At 41.7% G+C, this 19,523-nt stretch overlaps 1 protein-coding gene and 2 pseudogenes across 2 annotated transcripts; all 3 read left to right on the top strand.

Annotated features, from left to right (window-relative positions):
- The first annotated feature begins 223 nt into the window (after window positions 1–223).
- Window positions 224–7,403, top strand: LOC110067698 (uncharacterized; annotated as a pseudogene). The gene is made up of 3 exons (XR_016204052.1): window positions 224–3,779; window positions 4,083–4,157; window positions 6,392–7,403. The product of XR_016204052.1 is annotated as an uncharacterized LOC110067698 (transcript).
- Window positions 7,404–8,421: 1,018 nt separating this feature from the next.
- Window positions 8,422–12,980, top strand: LOC110067658 (uncharacterized). The gene has a single exon (XM_089279015.1). It carries the CDS (start codon window positions 9,694–9,696, stop codon window positions 12,514–12,516), a length of 2,823 nt encoding a protein of 940 aa, XP_089135141.1. The 5' UTR covers window positions 8,422–9,693; the 3' UTR covers window positions 12,517–12,980.
- Window positions 12,981–13,362: 382 nt separating this feature from the next.
- LOC149097556 (uncharacterized) lies at window positions 13,363–19,304 on the top strand (annotated as a pseudogene).
- The last annotated feature ends 219 nt before the right edge of the window (window positions 19,305–19,523 follow it).

Here is a 19,523-nt window from a genome sequence, read left to right as displayed (position 1 = left end):
GTAAAAGCGCTTTGATTGCGCATTGTTGCTTGACAGCTATACAAAGGAGTTTTTTTTATCTATCTATAGACAACTCAGTGGAGACAAAGGGTTATCGCCAACTGCTCCAGGTGAAAGAAGTTTCCGAGGAACGTCGTTGTCATCATTTGCTTTCCGAGAAACTTCAAAAAGCCCTGCAGTGCGGTATTTTATAGAACAAGTCTCTTTAGTATCGCACCCTCCATAATTCAGGGCTCAAGCTTGAAATGCATTTGCAGAAATGAAAAAAAACATATATAACAGTGAAATCTGACTAATAGTTTGCATTGCCTGTAGTTGGTACACCCTACTGCATGCACCATGCTCTATTGGTTGGCGCTGTTACATTATGTAAAACCCGTGACGGTCATTTTTTTTTTAAACAAGTACACAAACATACACATGTACAAAGAAAATCACGGTAATCCTATAGCCATGATCCCATACAGGAAGTCCAATTAAAAATCTGTGACGGCAGAGCCGACCACACAATGGTAACAATATAAACAGATGTCGTCACACGTATTGTATAATTTGACGTGCGAGAAGGTAATGCTTGTGACGATCGTTTCAGGTGCTTGACCGTCACGAGCAAGTTTGGGAGAAGCATTGACCACTGTCTGAAATAAGACAGGCATATGCTAATTTGACTCTGCTTAAGTAACATATGCTAATTTGTCTTTCTCGGAAACCAGAAGTGCTTCATCATCAAGCGATTTCTATAAATACTTTTTTGACGATCTGGTTTGACCTTTATACGAACATACCCATGAAAGATAGTAGAATCTTCGTTCAAAGGTCTGACTCGATATACTTCGTGATTGATCATGAATTAGTGGTCCAGGCTGCAGCAAGGTAGACATGGCTTAATCCGAACTTTAGCTTGCATATCATTTTGGAAACGACATTTCTGGGAAAAGGTGCTTCGACAGCAGATCATTTCTAAGAATTTAGCAAGCAACGAAACATGGCGGTTTATGATGTATCCGAAGAAAAGACAAATGGCACAAGACTGACACGACTTCTGGTTGATGGAGGAACACATGTTCTAAAAGAGTTCCTACATTCCATTTATCCTCGCGATAAATTACAGATCGTTTTAAGCAAAAACCGTCCAAAACTTCATAGTCTGAAGCTGAGCCGTGTAATATTTGATAGCCAGTGGGAAAAGTTATTTCCTTCATCAGGAGACCCACCAGACTCAGATACTTTTGATATATCGCTTTTGCATTTGTTGATTCGAGAAATTTGTCATTTGACGGCACCTTTAACTGGATGGCACAAAATGCCCACCGAAGATGATGACAGCGTAGAGGCCAACATTGCCAGAATCAAATGCTTCCGTAATGAGCTATGTCATGGTACCTCTACCGGCGTTCCCAATGATGAATTTGAAGAGAAATGGAAGCAAGTATCTTCTTGCTTAGAGGCACTTGAGCTATACGCTTACCGACAGAAGATTGAGCGCCTGAAGAGCGATCCTATAGATCATGACATACAACGTCGAGTGGAGGAACAAGTCGATCAGTGGGAACAGCTTGATAAGTCCATCAAAGTTCCAAGCTGCCTTCCAGACGAAATTCCCGGAGAACTTATGTTTGGCCGTTTACACGAGATACAACAAGTTACAGAAGCCATCCAAAGTGGATCAGTCTCAGTTGTCTGGATTACCGGCGGACCGGGATTTGGGAAGACCACAGTGGCTAACAAGGCCGCTCATGAATTGTCCAGGCTTGACTGCGAACGAGCAGTACTGTTCTGTTCCTTAAGGTCTACGAAAAGCCTGAGTGAAGCAACTACGTTAATGACACTTGCTTGCAGTGAGAACCAGACGCAACCACCAGAGAATCCCCAACATTGACTTCTAAACTGGAGCAAACAAAAGTCCTCGAGGGTCACTTTCGTTCTTGACAATGCAGATGAAGTTCTTGAAGACAGTGATTGTATAAACGAGTTTTTAAACCTTTTGGAAAATATGAGAAGGCTTTCAGGACAAAATGTCACGTTTATTATTACCTCCAGAATGGCATGCAGCACAACCAGTTCACAATCTAAGAATGTTCGATTAGCCTGTTTGCCAGTAGAAGAAGCGAAGCAGATTCTTCTTTCGCGAGTCGCTGATTTGGAAAGTCGGGCGAAACTTTCCAAGGTGGAAAAATTGGTCGAGCTTTGTGGTTTTGTCCCTATTGCCCTTTGTATTGCTGGCTCGTTGCTCTCAGACTATAATGAAGATGAACTCATACAAAGTCTGGAAGATGAGCCCTCGGATGTCCTCCAAGTCGGTAGAAGGTCCACCGACCAAACTTCAGTCGAAAAATCAATCAAGAGATCTTTTGAGATACTTCACGAAGTGGAACAAAAAGCCCTCGTTCTGTTATGTGTCTTTCCTGGCTCATTCAATTCTGATGCGGCCAAGTCTTTGATTGCAAACTGTACAACAAATGCCAAATCAGTCTCAGTTCTACAGGAATTGAAAGACAGATCTCTTGTCGAGCAGTTGAGACCATGCAGATACCAGGTACATCAGCTCATTCAAACATTTGTGCAGAAGATCGCCTCGGACAAGTATCCTGGCCTCTTAGATCTGGGAGAGAAACTGGCCTGTGCGCACTTCATTTCTCGCCTTGCTGACAACGCTAATCTCTACTGGAGCAAGGACACCTGCAAACAGTCTGTGGACTCCTTCAATGAGGACAGGCACAACTTCGAGTACTTCCTTCAAGTTTACACTCACATGCGAAGGAATATCGAAGACCAAGAAATTGTGAAATCCTGTAAAACCTTCCTTGATGATCTTCCCCAGAAGTGCATGTATCTAGAAAAGTGTGTTCTTCCGAGATTTTACATTTTTGTTCTGGAAAGATTGTTGGAAATGTTTCACTCAGAATCTGAGCCAGTGCACAGAGTGGAACTTTTGTGTATTCTTGGACACGAAAGCAGGAAAAAAGGAGACAGGGAAAATTACCAAGAGTTCATGAGGGAGGCCGAAGAAATTCATACAAAGAATCGTGTTGACTTTGAAACACATCCATTATCAGAAACTTATTTCCGCAACAGTTGTGCTCGCTTTTTTTCGGGCAGGAAAGACCTCCTTGAGAACAAAAGAAGAGATCAAGAAACTGAAGCTGCGTTGAAAGTCAGCCGTGAAAACCTAGGCGATCACCCGGAAACAGCAGCAACTCTTTTATTAGCAGGAATAATTGCACAACGTCGTAAAAAATGGGATGAAGCAGAACAGAAGTTTTTTGCGGCGTGGGAACTCTTTAAAAAGTGCCTTGGGAAGCACTTTATGACTGCTGAAATTCTCAAGGCCATTGCGGACCTTCACGCCGGTAACGTTTTTCGTCAGAAGAGCGAGACCGAGTTGGACAAATCCCTTACTTATTATGCACAGGCTATTGAAATATTTGAAGACCTTGAATTTAGACAAAGCAAAGAGAGTATCGCGACTCTAAAGAACTTTGGAATGTGCCACATGAGGAAGGGTAACTTAGATGAGGCCATGGCTTTACTTACAGAGGCAGACGAGATTGCCGAGAAAGAATTAGAACCTTGTCACACATGGAAAGTCAAGACAAAGACTGCACTAGCCACCTTACATGACAAAATGGGAAATGTAGACCAGGCGAAAGCCGTGATGCATGAAGGGCTTTCGATGGGCAAAAAGCTAGATCTGGAAATAGATGAGATGGGCAACAAATACGAAATACTAGTATTCATTAATCGTCATCCACAGACGTTCCCGGAGATAGAATTTCCAAGTGAGTAACGATTTTCAGAACTTTGAAACCAGTAGTTACTGAGAACAGCGCAATGGTTTGTCTGGTCCGAAATTAAAGTAGTCTTCTAGATGGTTTCTTTATCTTTGCCTCGCAAGGTGTCTAGCCTTCACTTGACCATAAAATGCAATTTACAAAAAGATAGTATCGGTGGTAACGGCGGAAGTCCTTTATTTCGCAATTCTTTGTCTGTTGTTACAAATTGATCGTACCTCAGTGAGGCCGCAGTATATCAGTGCTGTGGTGATTCCTAAATGATCTTTTGTTTTCACTAATACATTTCAGGGAACGTGCGTGGTGCAGATGGTCACTCTACCAAACGCCGTAAGCCTGGACCGAAAGTCGTTTCTAAACACTAAGGTGATTACAGAATAACATAACTAGTGAAACACAATCGAGTGTTTCCGATTTATTACAACACTGAGAAAGATAACTTGATTGTGACTGGCTGAGAGCAAGCAGATTTTTGATCTGCCGTACAGTGCAAACAAATTGGTAACTTTCTCAGGCACGTTATAAATAGCCAATAAATGAGTAACTCAAGCAATTAAGGATTTACATGCCACTCGTGCTATTTCAAAATTATATCAAATTTCACGGGCTTAAGGTGGCTCAAAACAGTTTCCTGGGTTTTTTTTTGAGACTTAGAACTAGGTGCGATTTTTCAGGCTTGGAACTGTACTGTTTTGAATGGCTGTGCTATCTTTTTAAGGTAACTTTCCACTGCGCCTTTCATTGTGTTTAAGTCATAAATTAAGGTTGCACTGTCCTCTTGCATAGCAACAAACTCGACCCCCTTTTTACCATCAATTGCATCTTAAAAACTAACTAAAGCCGGTGACCCCATATTTTTTTTATTAAAATCTCACGGTTATTACACACAGAAGACACAGGCAAAATTATAAAAAGTTCTGTGGAGTGGATTTTTCTAAAATTAAGAAAAATGGATATTTCCAAGTTGGAGACGTTCCACTCAATTTCGCACATGCATTGCGCTTTTGCTGTTGAATATTTTTGTGCATTAAAAAAGTAGGGTCACCGCATCCGTTTTTGAGATATTAGCTTTGAGGATAAGGTATTTTAGCGGGCGTTCCACGCGCAAATTAAAATCTCGACCTCGCAAGATCACCCCTTGCGCATGCGTGAAGGCGGTCTGCTGATCAGTAAACCCAGCAATTCTACGGGAATAAACGTGAATAGTCCGTGAATAGTGTTTCCTTTTTCGCTGTTGTCGTCAGCAGCATAAGCGGTAAAAGAAGAGTACCACGAATACCCGGAGGTGAGCCTAGCCAAGTACAAAGAACGAAGAAAACCTGAAGAGTAGTTTTTTTTTTCCTGCTGTCTTTTAGATTGATAGCCGGCGCGATCGATCGCAACATTAATATCACAAATTCGTTGACGTTCCAGCACAGCGGTTTAAGAAGATGGTTTCCTTTGAAATTGCCTGAAGGATGGATGTTTTTGGAGTTAAAAATAACTGATAACGCAAACAGCTTACTAAACTCGGCGGAAACAAAGTTTTACGAAGTAGGCCTCGCGCCGCTATGTTTGTTTTGATTTTTGTAAACTTTAAACCTCGCGCGCTATATCGCCAACCTTCGGATGATCGCGTGATGCCTCGCGCTGAAGTGCGCGCTAGAGCCCAGGCGTCTCACGGAAATATAACTGTCTTGAGCCACTCAAAGGCTGGTGTAATTGTGAAAGAATTTCAAAATAACATTCGTCGTACAAATCCTTAGCAGCACTTGCATTTATACGATAACCCGTAGAAAGCGCTTTTGCGTGTTTTCATGCACTCGTGCCACCACGATACATGTGTGAGAGTGAGTTAAGACAGCTGGAATGTTTTGAAGTCCATTTTTGGCCCTCCTCTGTCACACAACCCTTCGCTCTCGGGAGAGGGTACTCTAATCTTTCCTGAGAGCGTTGGGTGACATGGACAGGGCCAGAACTGGAATAGAATTTTGTATGGATGGATGGATGTGAGCTGTAAGGGAAAGTTTACCAGAGAACTTTTGAGTTCTGCAAAAGACCCTTTTAGATCTCTAAACAAAATACTCAGACTGAAAACGCTACTACTCCCACCAGTCACTGGCCTGTTAGAGGCGTTCGGTTAGTTGGGAGCAGCTCAAAATACGGCGAGAGTGCCTCGCAGGAAAGCACCTCACCACAAACACCTCCCTCCCTTTTTTACGCTGCCCCCAACTAACTATACGCCTTGAACAGGCCAACCTGTCGCCTGTTTCACGATGCGTGGTAAAGTTTTCGATCCCTTTCGACCATTGGGCTGGTTCTACCCTTGGTTGTAAAACGTTTTCTTGTTATATTATGTTGGCCGACCAGTAAATATCTTAATTATACATCTAGAGATCAAGATCAACATATGCAATCATTTCTTGAAAACATGGGGCTTGTGAAATTTGAGGTACTTGCATGATATATCTTCTCAAATAAATCATAAAACTAAAGTAATAGCTCTTCTAAGGATCTCACAACCGAAGCAACTAGTTATCCAGGAAACACGCCTTGATACGTTCTAAGCATTGACGAGAACACAGAACGTTCGCGTTAACTGAAACATTTTGCCTTTCTAGAGCCCTGTACTGCCAGTGAACCAGGTGACAGAGGATACGGAGCATGCGCAACAGGTAGCAGTAAGTCTGGGCAGTAGGCGCTGATTCTGCGTAACTGCTGTAGCTGAACTTCATGGCATGCCTGTTGAACGAGATTAATGGACAAAAACTTTTATTCTAGTACTATAAACGTTACGTTAAGCGGAAAGACTGTAAACTACTATACACTAGGTGTAGTTTTACCGAGAATAACACAAACCAGTGGGGATGGGCAAGGGAGATATTTGTTTTGCTGGGAAATATCGCGGTGGAATTTCAAAGTACTTTCCAACCCCCTGCACCATTTTATGCTAACTCCATGTGTGTACGGCCATTCCAGAATAAAGACCAGAAATTACTTGTCTATTTACTGCAAAGGATTTAGCTGCGAATCCAAAATTAGATGTCAATTCCAACCCTCTCACTCTATCAGGGTTAAACGGCCTCAGCCCATCCCATCTACACACTCGGTCAAACTACTTCTTTCGACCCTCCTAACCAAGCCCGCGGTAACAGTGGTATGATAGTAAATTGTTTAGATTTCTTTTTAACTTAAATAACAAATAAGTTACTCTAAACGTGCGACCGTAATATGTCTAAGTCACTCGTGTTGAATGTTCGTGCAACGAAGCAGTAATACGTGGCAACTGTGTGGCAATCAGGCTATAGGCTGCTGTAAATATACTTTATCGAGTTCAAGATTAAAGATTCAAGATTCTGCTTATTTGCCTTTTTACCTAATATATTAATTATTTATAAATATTTCAATGTTTGGCGAGGTGACCTCTAGAGGGATTTCATAGTTCAATTATATTTTCTTTGTAAAATTATTTCATCTGCAGAGGTATCGTTAATCGGATGTAGTTTAAGCTAGTAAGGTTAGCACTCAATGAAAGTCACAGCGAACACTAGTAAATGTGTTTACAAACCTTCAGCTGCAATTAAAGTGATCATTCGTTTCATGGAGAAATAAAATCACCTGTCGGTTTTCTTACTTAGAGCGGTTTTCCCAAGTGTAGCAACACCTAAAGGAAACTTATTACGTACCGATATTAGACTACTCGGCCAATCTCAAACCATAGTAAAACCAAAACCAAAACCAAAGAAATTACTTGAATACTTTCCGCGGCACTTAAGTGAAAACCGCTCTAATGCAAAATGTCCTCTTCGGAATTGGACACGCACTGACCCAAGGGACCATGACCATTCCTTTTTTGAGAGGCAGTTGTTTGGGCAATTTTGCTGAATAGGAAATTTTTCAAGCTACACTTTTCACGATTCTTTTTCCTTGTTTTCGCTATGCAAGATTGAGTTTATCATTGGCCAGCCCCATTTAAAAATATAATCCATCAAGTACTAATATCAATGCAGTCAGTGAACCAAGCATCTGTTTCCCAGAATCATTGAAAGTCGATAACGATTTAGCGTCTGTCTTTGGTTTGCACGTTTTTCAAATGGGCTGCGCCACAAGAGAATCCTAACAGTTTTGCTGTCTTCCCCTTCATCAATGGTGTCACGCAACCACTAACAAGAATTCTTCGAAGGCACGAAATTCAAGTTGTAAATAAGCCCTTCAAGACTTTGCAACAAGAATTTCCTTCGCTCAAATTCAGACCATCTATTGAACATCAACCAATTTATAAGATACCCTGCGCCGATTGTGATTGGTGTTATGTAGGCGAAACCGGCCGGTGTTTTGAAACTCGTAAGAAAGAACATATCAGGAATGTCAAAACATGTGCTACTGGATCAAACATTGCGAAACATGCATGGTCACCATCGCATAGATTTTGACAATTCCAGCGTCATCGACAAAGGCTCTTTTCGCATTAAAAAAACTTTGGAGGCTTGGCACACCTCTGCGACCAAGCATGCTGACCATAATTCTAAGCCGATTCCAAACCAGTATAGTATTCTTTTTAAACAAGAGTCACCTAAGTTACACATTTTTACTTTGCTTTTGTTCTTCTTCTTGTTTTTATCTCGCCTTTTTTTTTTTGCATATATTTTATCATTTTGCATTCCATTTTTTATCCGTCGAAGGCTGTAGATCGACAGCCGAAAGCTCATGTTCTTTTTGAAAAATTTTTAGCCAGCGAACGTTTGTATTTTATTTTTATTCTGTCTTCTCACTAAGCTGGTTACTTTTTTTTTTTTTCCTTAATGCCGTAATGCATCATGTAACTGAATAATTGGCAGGTCGATAATACGGACAAAGAAGATTATTCCAATGACGAAGCACTCTACATGTGCTCCATTACTAACTCACGTAACTGGAAAGAAAACCCACACTCACAATATGACAGACCAAAGCAAAACAAAGCTGTAAACGTATGTACAAGAGAATGGTTTGAAGCAACACTGAATAAGATATCCAGGTCAGTACTCGGAAGAGTTACCCCGCGCTGGCTAATATAGGTCATCATTCCATTTCCATTTTATCAACGACCCATTTACCAGTGCTCTTCGAAACAATGAAAACATTAACAATGTATGATGCATATAATGAATACAATGAGCAACAGATTAGTTGCGTGTTGATTCATGACAAAAAAGTGCTTGATTGCACTTTGTTGCTTGACAGCTATTTTAAGACGTGAGTAAACCACAGACAACTTAGTGATTGGCTTAAAATTAAAGGTATCGCGTTAATCACGGGACAAAAGGTGAACACTGGATATTCACCGGCTGTTTCAAGTTTCTTTCCGAGAAACTATGGAGAGTGATGCAATGTGGACTCAATATTGAAGTATCGTACCTATCATAACTCAAGGGTCATCCATACGAATAATTTGCAGAAAATTAAAGAAATGAGACATATGGGTAAAAATGAAAGCATTTACAGTGAAATCGAAACAGGCAGAAAAAAGATGCGTTCTCACTGACAGTTTACCGTTTCCAATCATACTCTGTACTCGTTAACCATGACAATGCACAAGAGCTCAGTGGTGTTCTATTGGTGGAAGCATTGACCCCTGTCTGAAATAAGAGAGGCATATGCTAATTTGACACACGAACTGAAAACAGCTGTCGTCTTTCTCGGAAACTGAAAGAGTCTTTCTCCCGAACTGAAAGGGTCTTTTTTCTAATCCGAAAGTGCTTTATCATCAAGTAGTTTCTTAATATTTTAGCACGTTTTACTACGACCGAACCGAACGGATCTAACACATCTGATACACTTCGAAATGGTCCAGGCTGCAGCCATGTAAACTTTGAAAACGACATTTATCGGAAAAGGTGCTTTGACAGTATATTATTTCGAGGAATCTCAGTCAGCAACAAACATGGCAGCTGCCGCCGCAGCTTCTTCTGCTGGTTCCTCTGGATCATCGGTCTATGCTGTGTCGGAAGAAAAGACGAATGGCACAAGACTGGCACGATTACTGGTTGATGGAGGAACACATGTTCTTAGAAAGGTTTTACATTCTGTTCATCCACCCGCGACATTACAGCGCGTATTAAACAACAATCTTCGCAAGCTTCAAAGTCTGAAATCCAGGCGGGTAATATTTGATGACCAGTGGGAAAAGTTATTTCCAACTTTAGGTGATCCACCAGACTCGAAAACGTTCGACATAACGCTGCTGCATTTATTGCTTCGTCAAATCTGTCACCTAACGACGCCTCCAACTGGATGGCACAAAATGCCTGCGGATGGTGATGTCAGTCTGGAAGCAAACATCGTCCGAATCAAATGCTTCAGAAATGAGCTGTGTCACGGTGTTTCCACCGGTATTCCTAATGGCGAATTCGAAGACAAGTGGAGCAAGATATCCACGTCTTTAGAGTCACTTGAAGCTAGTGTCTACCGAAAGAAAATACAGGACCTGAAGGACGATCCCATCGATCACGACACTCGACGAGCGGTGGCGGAGCAAGTCGAACAGTGGAGGAGAGCGGAACAACATGACGAGTGCGACGCTACTTCTAACCTTTGCAACTTTCTTCCAGACAAAGTACCAGAGAAACTTATGTTTGGTCGTGAGAAAGAAATAAAGGAAGTCAAAGAAATTGTAGAAACTGGCACAGTGCCTGTTGTCCTGATAACCGGGGGACCGGGATTTGGAAAGACAACTGTGGCTAACGAAGTGGCTCATGAGCTAGCTAAACCAGAAAACGAGAGGACTGTCTTGTTTTGCAGTCTACTGACACAGAGATCCTTCCATGAAGTAGCCACAGAAATGATCCATTCATGCGGTACAATCCACACAAAAGCGCCAGAGAATCCGGAGCAGTGGCTCAAAGACTGGAGCAAGCAGATCCAAACGCAAGTTACGTTTGTCCTCGACAATGCAGATGGTGTCCTTGAGTCGAAACACCGAAGTTCGTTCCTAAGCATCTTACAGGCGGTAAGAATGTTGTCGAAGCAAAAGGTGACATTTGTCATTACTACAAGAAAAACGTTTAAAGATCCCAATTTGCAGTTGAGGGAAGTAAGGCTAAACCCAGTTTCAGTCGATGTGTCAAAGAGTATTCTTGTCTCTCGAATCTACGATCATGATATCCGAAATAAGCTTTGCAAGACAGAGAGATTAGTTGAGCTATGTGGCGGGATTCCATTGGCGCTTTGCATTGTTGGATCACTGCTCTCCGACTTCACGGAAGAAAAACTAATAAAGCACCTGGAGAAGCAGCCTTTGGATGTTCTGAAAGACGATGAAACATCAGTGGAAAATGCAATCAAGACCTCATTTGACCTTCTGACTCAAGCTGAATATAAAGAAGCCTTCGTTCTCCTGTCTCTGTTGCCGGGTTCATTTAAATCAGATGCTGCTGAGGCTGTTATGGAAGCATGCTCGATTCCTGGAACTCTGCCTGGTTCCATCCTTCGCTCCCTGAAAAACAGATCACTTCTCGAGCAACCAAGCTCCCGAATGTATCAGATGCATCCGCTTATTCAAGCTTTAGCAAAGAAGCTTGGTGATGCTGAGTATCCCCATCTTGTTGCTGCGGGGGACAAATTGGCGTGTGCTCACTTTATGTCTCGCCTGGCTGAAAATGCCAATAGGTACTGGAGTAAGAACACTTGCAGAGAGTCAGTTGAAGCATTTAACGCGGACAGGAACAATTTCGAGTATTTTCTTCAAATCTACGCTCAAGGAAGGGAAAAGAAGGATGGCGATATCGTGGAATCCTGTAAAACTTTTCTCGATGATTTTCCCCAAAAGTGCATGTATTTAGAAATGTGTGTTCTTCCGAGATTTTACATTTCCATCCTGGAAAGGTTGTTGGAAACGTTTGACTCTGAAAGTCAACCAGTGCACAGAGTGGAACTTTTGTGCCTTCTTGGACATGAAGTTAGAAAAGTAGGCGACACAGCAAAGTACAATGCCTATACGGAGGAAGCCAGAAAGCTCTATGAAGAGAAGGGCACTGATTTTGAGACAAATCCTTTGTCAGAAGTCATTTATCTTCACAGCTATGCCCGATTTGTTTCAGAAAGCAAAGTATCAGATGAACCTAAAAATGTTTTCCTGAAATCGCTGCAGATCTGCGAAGAAAAACTCCCTGAACATCCTGAAAGAGCGGCAACTTTGCTATTTGCTGGACGACTCGATAAACGTCGCAAAGAAAAGAGTGAGGCTGCCCAAAAGATGAAGCTAGCATGGCAGCTTTTCAACAAGTGTCTTGGTGAACATTTTATGACTGCACAGTGCCTAAAAGACTTTGCCGACCTACTTTTCTTTTTTGGAAACAATACTGAACTGGACAGAGCACTATCCTATTACCAAAAGGCTTTAAAAATGATGAAAAAATTGGGGATGGAGGGTCATAAGGAGAGTATTCTGACTCTAAAAAACTACGGAATTTGCCACAAGAAGAAAGGTAACTTTGAAGAAGCAAGAAATCTACTCGAAGAGGCGGAACGTGTTGCCGAGAGAGACCTAGATGAGGATCACAAGTGGAAAGCAATCGTAAAAATTGACCAAGCTCTCTTGTATGAAGAAGAAGGAAAGATAGACCAAATGGCGATAGCGATGAAAGAAGGACTTCAAATGTGTTACAGACTGGGACAGACTGTACAACAACTGGGCAACAAACATCTGATACGGAAAACTCTTAATCGTTATCCAGAGTTTTTTCCAAAAGAACAGTACCCTCGTTGAAAGGCCATATGCCCGCTGTAACTCAAAGAGAAATAACTGAGAAGATCTTTACTTTAGATGTAAACTATCAAACTGACTTTTCAAAAAGCAGTTTATCCTCTTTAGGATGAGTCATATCACAAGTTTCCATATATAAGAACCATTTTGTCAGCAATGTTATTACTACAAGTTGGGGTGACTCTTACAATAGTTACACCGGCAAAAGAAATGAACGAAGGCCTGTCTGTTACATAGGTTCGCTACTTTTTTTGATTTTAGAATAGAAACAATGCCGTTATCTTGAGTTTTAAACTACTTTACCTGCGGTGATGAAAAATACCGTCTAGGGGAATAGACACTGATCCTCACCTATGTTGTGGTATGCCAATATTAATTTTTGTTCGCGTACGTTTGAAGATATTTTTCTCGGCAAAGTTCTTTAGTTGTATAGTGTCTCTGAAAATTAAAATGTAGACGTAGTGTAAGGTGTCCGTCTGTGATGAAAATATAACCGACTTAAGGTTACGCTAAGCCTTCGTCGGTTTCCTTCAGACAAAAATTCGTACTTGCTCTGTTAACTGAATGATTGGCAGGTGTGATAGAGAATACGGACTGAGAAGAATATTTCAATGGCGACGCACTCTACATGTGCGCCATTACTAATTTACGTAACTGAAAAGAAAATCGCACAGTCACAATAAAGCAGACTAAACCAAAACAAAGCTGGAAATGTATGTAGAAGAGAATGGCTTGAAGCGACCCTGAGTAAGATATCCAGACCAGTATTGGGAAGAGTTACCCTTCGCCATTTCTCACTGCTCTTCGAAACCGTATGATGTATATAATGATTACAATGAACAATAGATTGGTCGCGTATTGATTCTTGACAAAAAAAGTGCTTGACTGCTCTTTGTTACTTGACAGCTTTTTTAAAGCGTGAGTAAACCAGCTGATTGGCTTAAAATTAAAGGTATCGTGTTAATTAGGGGACAAAAGGTGAACAAGGAATATTCACCGGGTGTTCCAAGTTTCTTTCCGAGAAACTATGGAGAGTGATGCGATGTGGCAATTTATAGAACAAGTCTCTGGAATCACTATTGAAGTATCGTTGCTATCATAGCTCAAGGGTCATCCATACGAATAATTTGCAGAAAAGAAATGAGACATTTGGGTAAAAATGAAAGCATAATGAATACAATGAAGAACAGATTAGTCGCGTGTTGATTCTTGACAAAAAGACGCTTAATTGCGCTTTGTTGCTTGAAAGCTATTTTAAGGCGTCACACATCCACGGACAACTCAGTGATTGGCTTGAAATTAAAGGTATCGTGTTACGTACAAAGAGCTTGTGAGCAAGGGTTATTTACCGCCTGTTCCGAGCGCAAGAAGTTTCGGTAAAACGGCGTTGTCATTGCTTTCTTTCCGAAAAACTGTGGAGAGTGATGCGATGTGGCAATGGAACAAGACTTAATTTAAATGAATTTGCAAAAAAGAAATAGGACCTATGGGTAAAAATGAATGAATTATATATGACGAAATCGCCAGAGAGCAAATAAATTGTCGTTAATAGTTTACAGTCTTGCTTCATTGCCTGAAGTCGGTAAACATGGCCACGCACGAAAGTCGTGTTTTATTGGCCGAAATGCTGAACCCTGTCAAAAATGACGCAAGCACAGGCAAACCTGTGACAGCCCGAGACAAGCATATGCGAATTTAACTCACGAATTAATCATGAGTCTTTCTCAGAAACTGAAAGTGTCGTTCTCGAAACTTGAAAGTGCTTTCTTATCAATTAGTCTCTTAATATTTTAATACGGTTTACTAGAATGAACCGCACGGATCTTACACATCTGATACACTTCGAAATGGACTCTGTGGTCCAGACTGTAACAATGTAAGTCATGTAATGCTTAGCCTGCGTAACAAGCATTTCCGTGGGGTTTGGAAGCAAAGAAAGACCGAGGAACGGGATTTTTGGTGTTTTGTCTGCGCGGAAAATGGAGCGAGAACCAAAAAAAGAAAGACAGGGGTGGGAGAGGGGAAGGAAGAAAACGCTTGCAGACAAACCCCTGGATTTTGAAAACCTCCGTTCGCCAGCGAACGGAGCTCGTGATTGGCTGGGCTAGACCAATATTGTTGACATGTGTCGATCAAAGGTATTTTAATACCTTTTAGTGCCAGACAAAAGGGGAAGACGCGTTCGAAGTTTGGTTACAAAACGCTTTAATTTTCTCGCTGAACGAGGGTTTAGTCGTCAGCTTCGACAGTACGGTAGAAATCCTGTAGTGCAATGCCGACGATTATTGCAGAAGCAAGCGCGACACAGTTTGCAGCTGTTCCTTTAATTCTAACATCACTTTCTTGAATGCCACATGCGCCAAGGACGAGATAATAAACCACCGGACAGAAAATTGGCACTACTGCGTGGGAAAACCTAGTGATTTCGTCTGGCTTGTTACATGGCAACATGTTGTCGTAGGTACTCTGGCATTTCATTAGAAGCATTTTTGTTGACAGCATTTAGAACCTCTGGATACAATTCTGAATGATTTGTTACAGTGTTAGCTGCAGCATGCAAGTTTTTTTCACATATTTGCCTTACCAAAAATTTAGTCGTCTCGTCGCGCGGAATTCTTACGAGGAAATTTTATAAACAACTTTGACTTGGAGGCCGCCTAGGGGAAGATTATCTTTATTCAGATACTGGTCAAGATTATCGTTATTTCCCTCTCAGATGTTTGAAGCCTCTCCTGCCCAAATTACAAAGTTTGCCGAGAAGACTTTCCGTTGTTTGTTTTTGCTGCAGGCGATAACACTCGAACCGATTTGCGGATCTGGCGTTTCCAGCAAACGCTTCTTTACTGGAATTGCCTTTGTGGGAGTTGACTTGCTAATTTTACCTTGTATCGAATCCTGGACGAATGAATACAGTGATCCAAGATTTCGAATCATGCGAGCACAAGGATTACTAACGCGACTGGGATACTTCTCACATTTTAACTTTCTGGCAGATTTGTGCTAAAACTTCACCCTTGCAGTCCTTCCTTTTAGACGGATTGAGTATAAATACCAAATTTAATTCATCGAGATTTCTCCGTTCCCACTGTGCGCTCGTTGTTTCAGACATATTTTGACAAGTAAAGTTTATTTTGGTTCAAAGTTCACTTCCGCTACGGAAGGCCGAAGATCTTATTGGTTAATTTATGACAGGCGATGACAGCACGAAATCTCAGTGTGCGCACTCAGGCATGAAAGGCCAAGTGGGCGGTTTTTAAAATCCAGGGGTTTGTCTGCAAGCGTTTCCTTCCTTCCTTCCCCTCCCCCTCCCCCTCTTTTACTCGCTCCATTTTTCGCGCCGTAATTCTTTGCTCCCGAACCCCACAGAAACGCTTGCTACGCAGGCTATGTCATGCTTAATTCCAACTTTAGCTTGGAAATCATTTTGAAAACGACATTTCTCGGAAAAGGTGCTTTGACAGTATATTATTTCGAGGAATCTCAGTAAGACACGAACATGGCAGCTGCCGCCGCAGCTTCTTTTGCTGGTTCCTCTGGATCATCGGTCAATGCTATATCGGAAGAAAAGACGAATGGCACAAGACTGGCACGATTACTGGTTGATGGAGGAACACATATTCTCAGAAAGGTTTTACATTCTGTTCATCCACCCGCGACATTACAGCACGTATTAAACAACAATCTTCGCAAGCTTCAAAGTCTGAAATCCAGGCGGGTAATATTTGATGACCAGTGGGAAAAGTTATTTCCAACTTTAGGTGATCCACCAGACTCGAAAACGTTCGACATAACGCTGCTGCATTTATTGCTTCGTCAAATCTGTCACCTAACGGCGCCTCCAACTGGATGGCACAAAATGCCTGCGGATGGTGATGTCAGTCTGGAAGCAAACATCGTCCGAATCGAATGCTTCAGAAATGAGCTGTGTCACAGTGTTTCCACCGGTATTCCTAATGGCGAATTCGAAGACAAGTGGAGCAAGATATCCACGTCTTTAGAGTCACTTGAAACTAGTGTCTACCGAAAGAAAATACAGGACCTGAAGACCAATCCTATCGATCACGACACTCGACGAGCGGTGGCAAAGCAAGTCGAACAGTGGAGGAGAGTGGAACAACATGCCGAGTCAGACGACGCTACTTCTAACCTTTGCAGCTTTCTTCCAGACAAAGTACCAGAGAAACTTATGTTTGGTCGTGAGAAAGAAATAAAGGAAGTCAAAGAAATTGTACAAACTGGCACAGTGCCTGTTGTTCTGATTACCGGGGGACCGGGATTTGGAAAGACAACTGTGGCCAACAAAGTGGCTCATGAGCTAACCAAACCAGTAAACGATAGGACTGTCTTGTTTTGCAGTCTACTGACACAGAGATCCTTCAATGAAGTAGCCACAGAAATGATCCATTCATGCGGTACAATCCACACAAAAGCGCCAGAGAATTCGGAGCAGTGGCTCAAAGACTGGAGCAAACAGATCCAAACGCAAGTTACGTTTGTCCTCGACAATGCAGATGGTGTCCTTGAGTCGAAAGATCGAGGTTTGTTCCTAAACATCTTACGCGCGGTAAGAATGTTGTCGAAGCAAAAGGTGACATTTGTCATTACTACAAGAAAAACGTTTAAAGATCCCAATTTGCAGTTGAGGGAAGTAAGACTAAACCCGGTCTTAGCCGATGAGGCATAACGTATTCTTGTCTCTCGAATCTACGATGATGATACTCGAAATAAGCTTTGCAAGACAGAGAGATTAGTTGAGCTATGTGGCCGGATTCCATTGGCGCTTTGCATTGTTGGGTCACCGCTCTCCGACTTCACGGAAGAAAAGCTAATAAAGCACCTGGAGGAGCAGCCTTTGTGTGATCTAAAAGACGATGAAACATCAGTGGAAAATGCAATCAAGACCTCATTTGACCTTCTGACTCAAGCTGAACATAAAGAAGCCTTCGTTCTCCTGTCTGTGTTCCAGGGTCCATTTAATTCAGATGCTGCTGAGGCTGTTATGGAAGCATGCTCGATTCCTGGAACTCTGCCTGGTTCCATCCTTCGCTCCCTGAAAAACAGATCACTTCTCGAGCAACCAAGCTCCCGAATGTATCAGATGCATCCGCTTATTCAAGCTTTTAGCAAAGAAGCTTGGTGATGCTGAGTATCCCCATCTTGTTGCTGCGGGGGACAAATTGGCGTGTGCTCACTTTATGTCTCGCCTGGCTGAAAATGCCAATAGGTACTGGAGTAAGAACACTTGCAGAGAGTCAGTTGAAGCATTTAACGCGGACAGGAACAATTTCGAGTATTTTCTTCAAATCTACGCTCAAGGAAGGGAAAAGAAGGATGGCGATATCGTGGAATCCTGTAAAACTTTTCTCGATGATTTTCCCCAAAAGTGCATGTATTTAGAAATGTGTGTTCTTCCGAGATTTTACATTTCCATCCCGGAAAGGTTGTTGGAAACGTTTGACTCGGGAACTCAACCAATGCACAGAGTGGAACGTTTGTGCCTTCTTGGGCATGAAGTTAGAAAAGTAGGCGACACAGCAAAGTAGAATGCCCATATGGAGAAAGCCAGAAAGCTCTATGAAGAAAAGGGTATTGATTTTGAGACAAAACCGTTGTCAGAAGTCATTTATCTTCATAGCTATGCCCGATTTGTTTCAGAAAGCAAAGTATCAGATGAACCTAAAAAAGTTTACCTGAAATCACTGCAGATCTGCAAAGAAAAACTCCCTGAACATCCTGAAAGAGCAGCAACATTGCTATTTGCTGGACGACTCGATAAACGTCGCAAGGAAAAGAGTGAGGCTGCCCAAAAGATTAGGCAAACATGGCAGCTCTTTAACAAGTGTCTTGGTGAACATTTTATGACTGCACAGTGCCTAAAAGACTTTGCCGACCTACTTTTCTTTTCCGGAAACAAGACTGAACTGGATAGAGCACTATCGTATTACCAGAAGGCCCTAGAAATGATGAAAAAGTTGGGGATGGATGGTCATAAAGAGAGTATTCTGACTTTAAAAAACTACTGAGTTTGCCACAAGAAGAAAGGTAACTTTGAAGAAGCAAGAAATCTACTCGAAGAGGCGGAACGTGTTGCCGAGAGAGAACTAGATGAGGATCACATGTGGAAAGTCATGGTAAAAACTGAACAAGCTCTCTTGTATGAAGAAGAAGGAAAGGAAGACCAAATGGAGGTGGCGATGAAAGAAGGACTTCAAATGTGTTACAGACTCGGACAGACTGTAGAACAACTTGGCAACAAACATCTGATACGGAAAACCCTTTTTCGCTATCCAAAGTTGTTCCAAAAGAAAAATACCCTTGTTGAAAGGCACATGTGCCCTCTGTAACTCAAGGAGAAATAACTGAGGATAGGATAGTTATTCCAGGTGTAAACTATCAAAATGACTTTTAAAAGTAGCTTATCCTCTTTATGATGAGTCATATCACATGTTTGCGATATATAAGAACCGTTTTGTCGGCACTGTTATTACTACACGTTGGGCTGACTTTCACAATAATTACATGGCGAAAGAAATGAACGAAGACCTATCCTTTACATAGGTTCGCTAATTTCTGTTTTATTTTAGAAAAAAAAAAAACAAAGTCGTTATAACTTGAGCTATAAACTTACTTTATCTGCGGCGAGGGAAAATACGAAAAGACACTGATCCTCACCTATGCAGTGGTATGCTAATATTAATTTTGTTCGCGTTACGATTGACGAAGATATTTTTCTGGGAAAAGTACTTTAGTTGTATAGCGTCTCTGAAAATTAAAATGTAGAGCTAGTGTAAGATGTCCGTTTCTGATGGAAATATAACCGTTGCCGTTATTAGGGTCATCACGCAGCGCTTGCGTGACCACCCTAATAATAGCCGCGCAGGAGACTAAGCAGTTCGTGGGTGTCCTTCAAACAAAAGTTCCTACACGCGCTCTTTTCAAAGAAATACCCACAAACTATGTATTAGTAGAAAGGTTATGAAACGTAGAATTTGTTTAAATTACGCTACATT

Source organism: Orbicella faveolata, unplaced genomic scaffold, assembly GCF_042242905.1.
Source record: "Orbicella faveolata isolate gen_17 unplaced genomic scaffold, um_ofav_v1 contig_47, whole genome shotgun sequence".
Classification (NCBI taxonomy): Eukaryota; Metazoa; Cnidaria; class Anthozoa; order Scleractinia; family Merulinidae; genus Orbicella; species Orbicella faveolata.
Note: the sequence above shows the minus strand (reverse complement) of the source record. Positions and strands in the feature narration are given on the sequence as shown.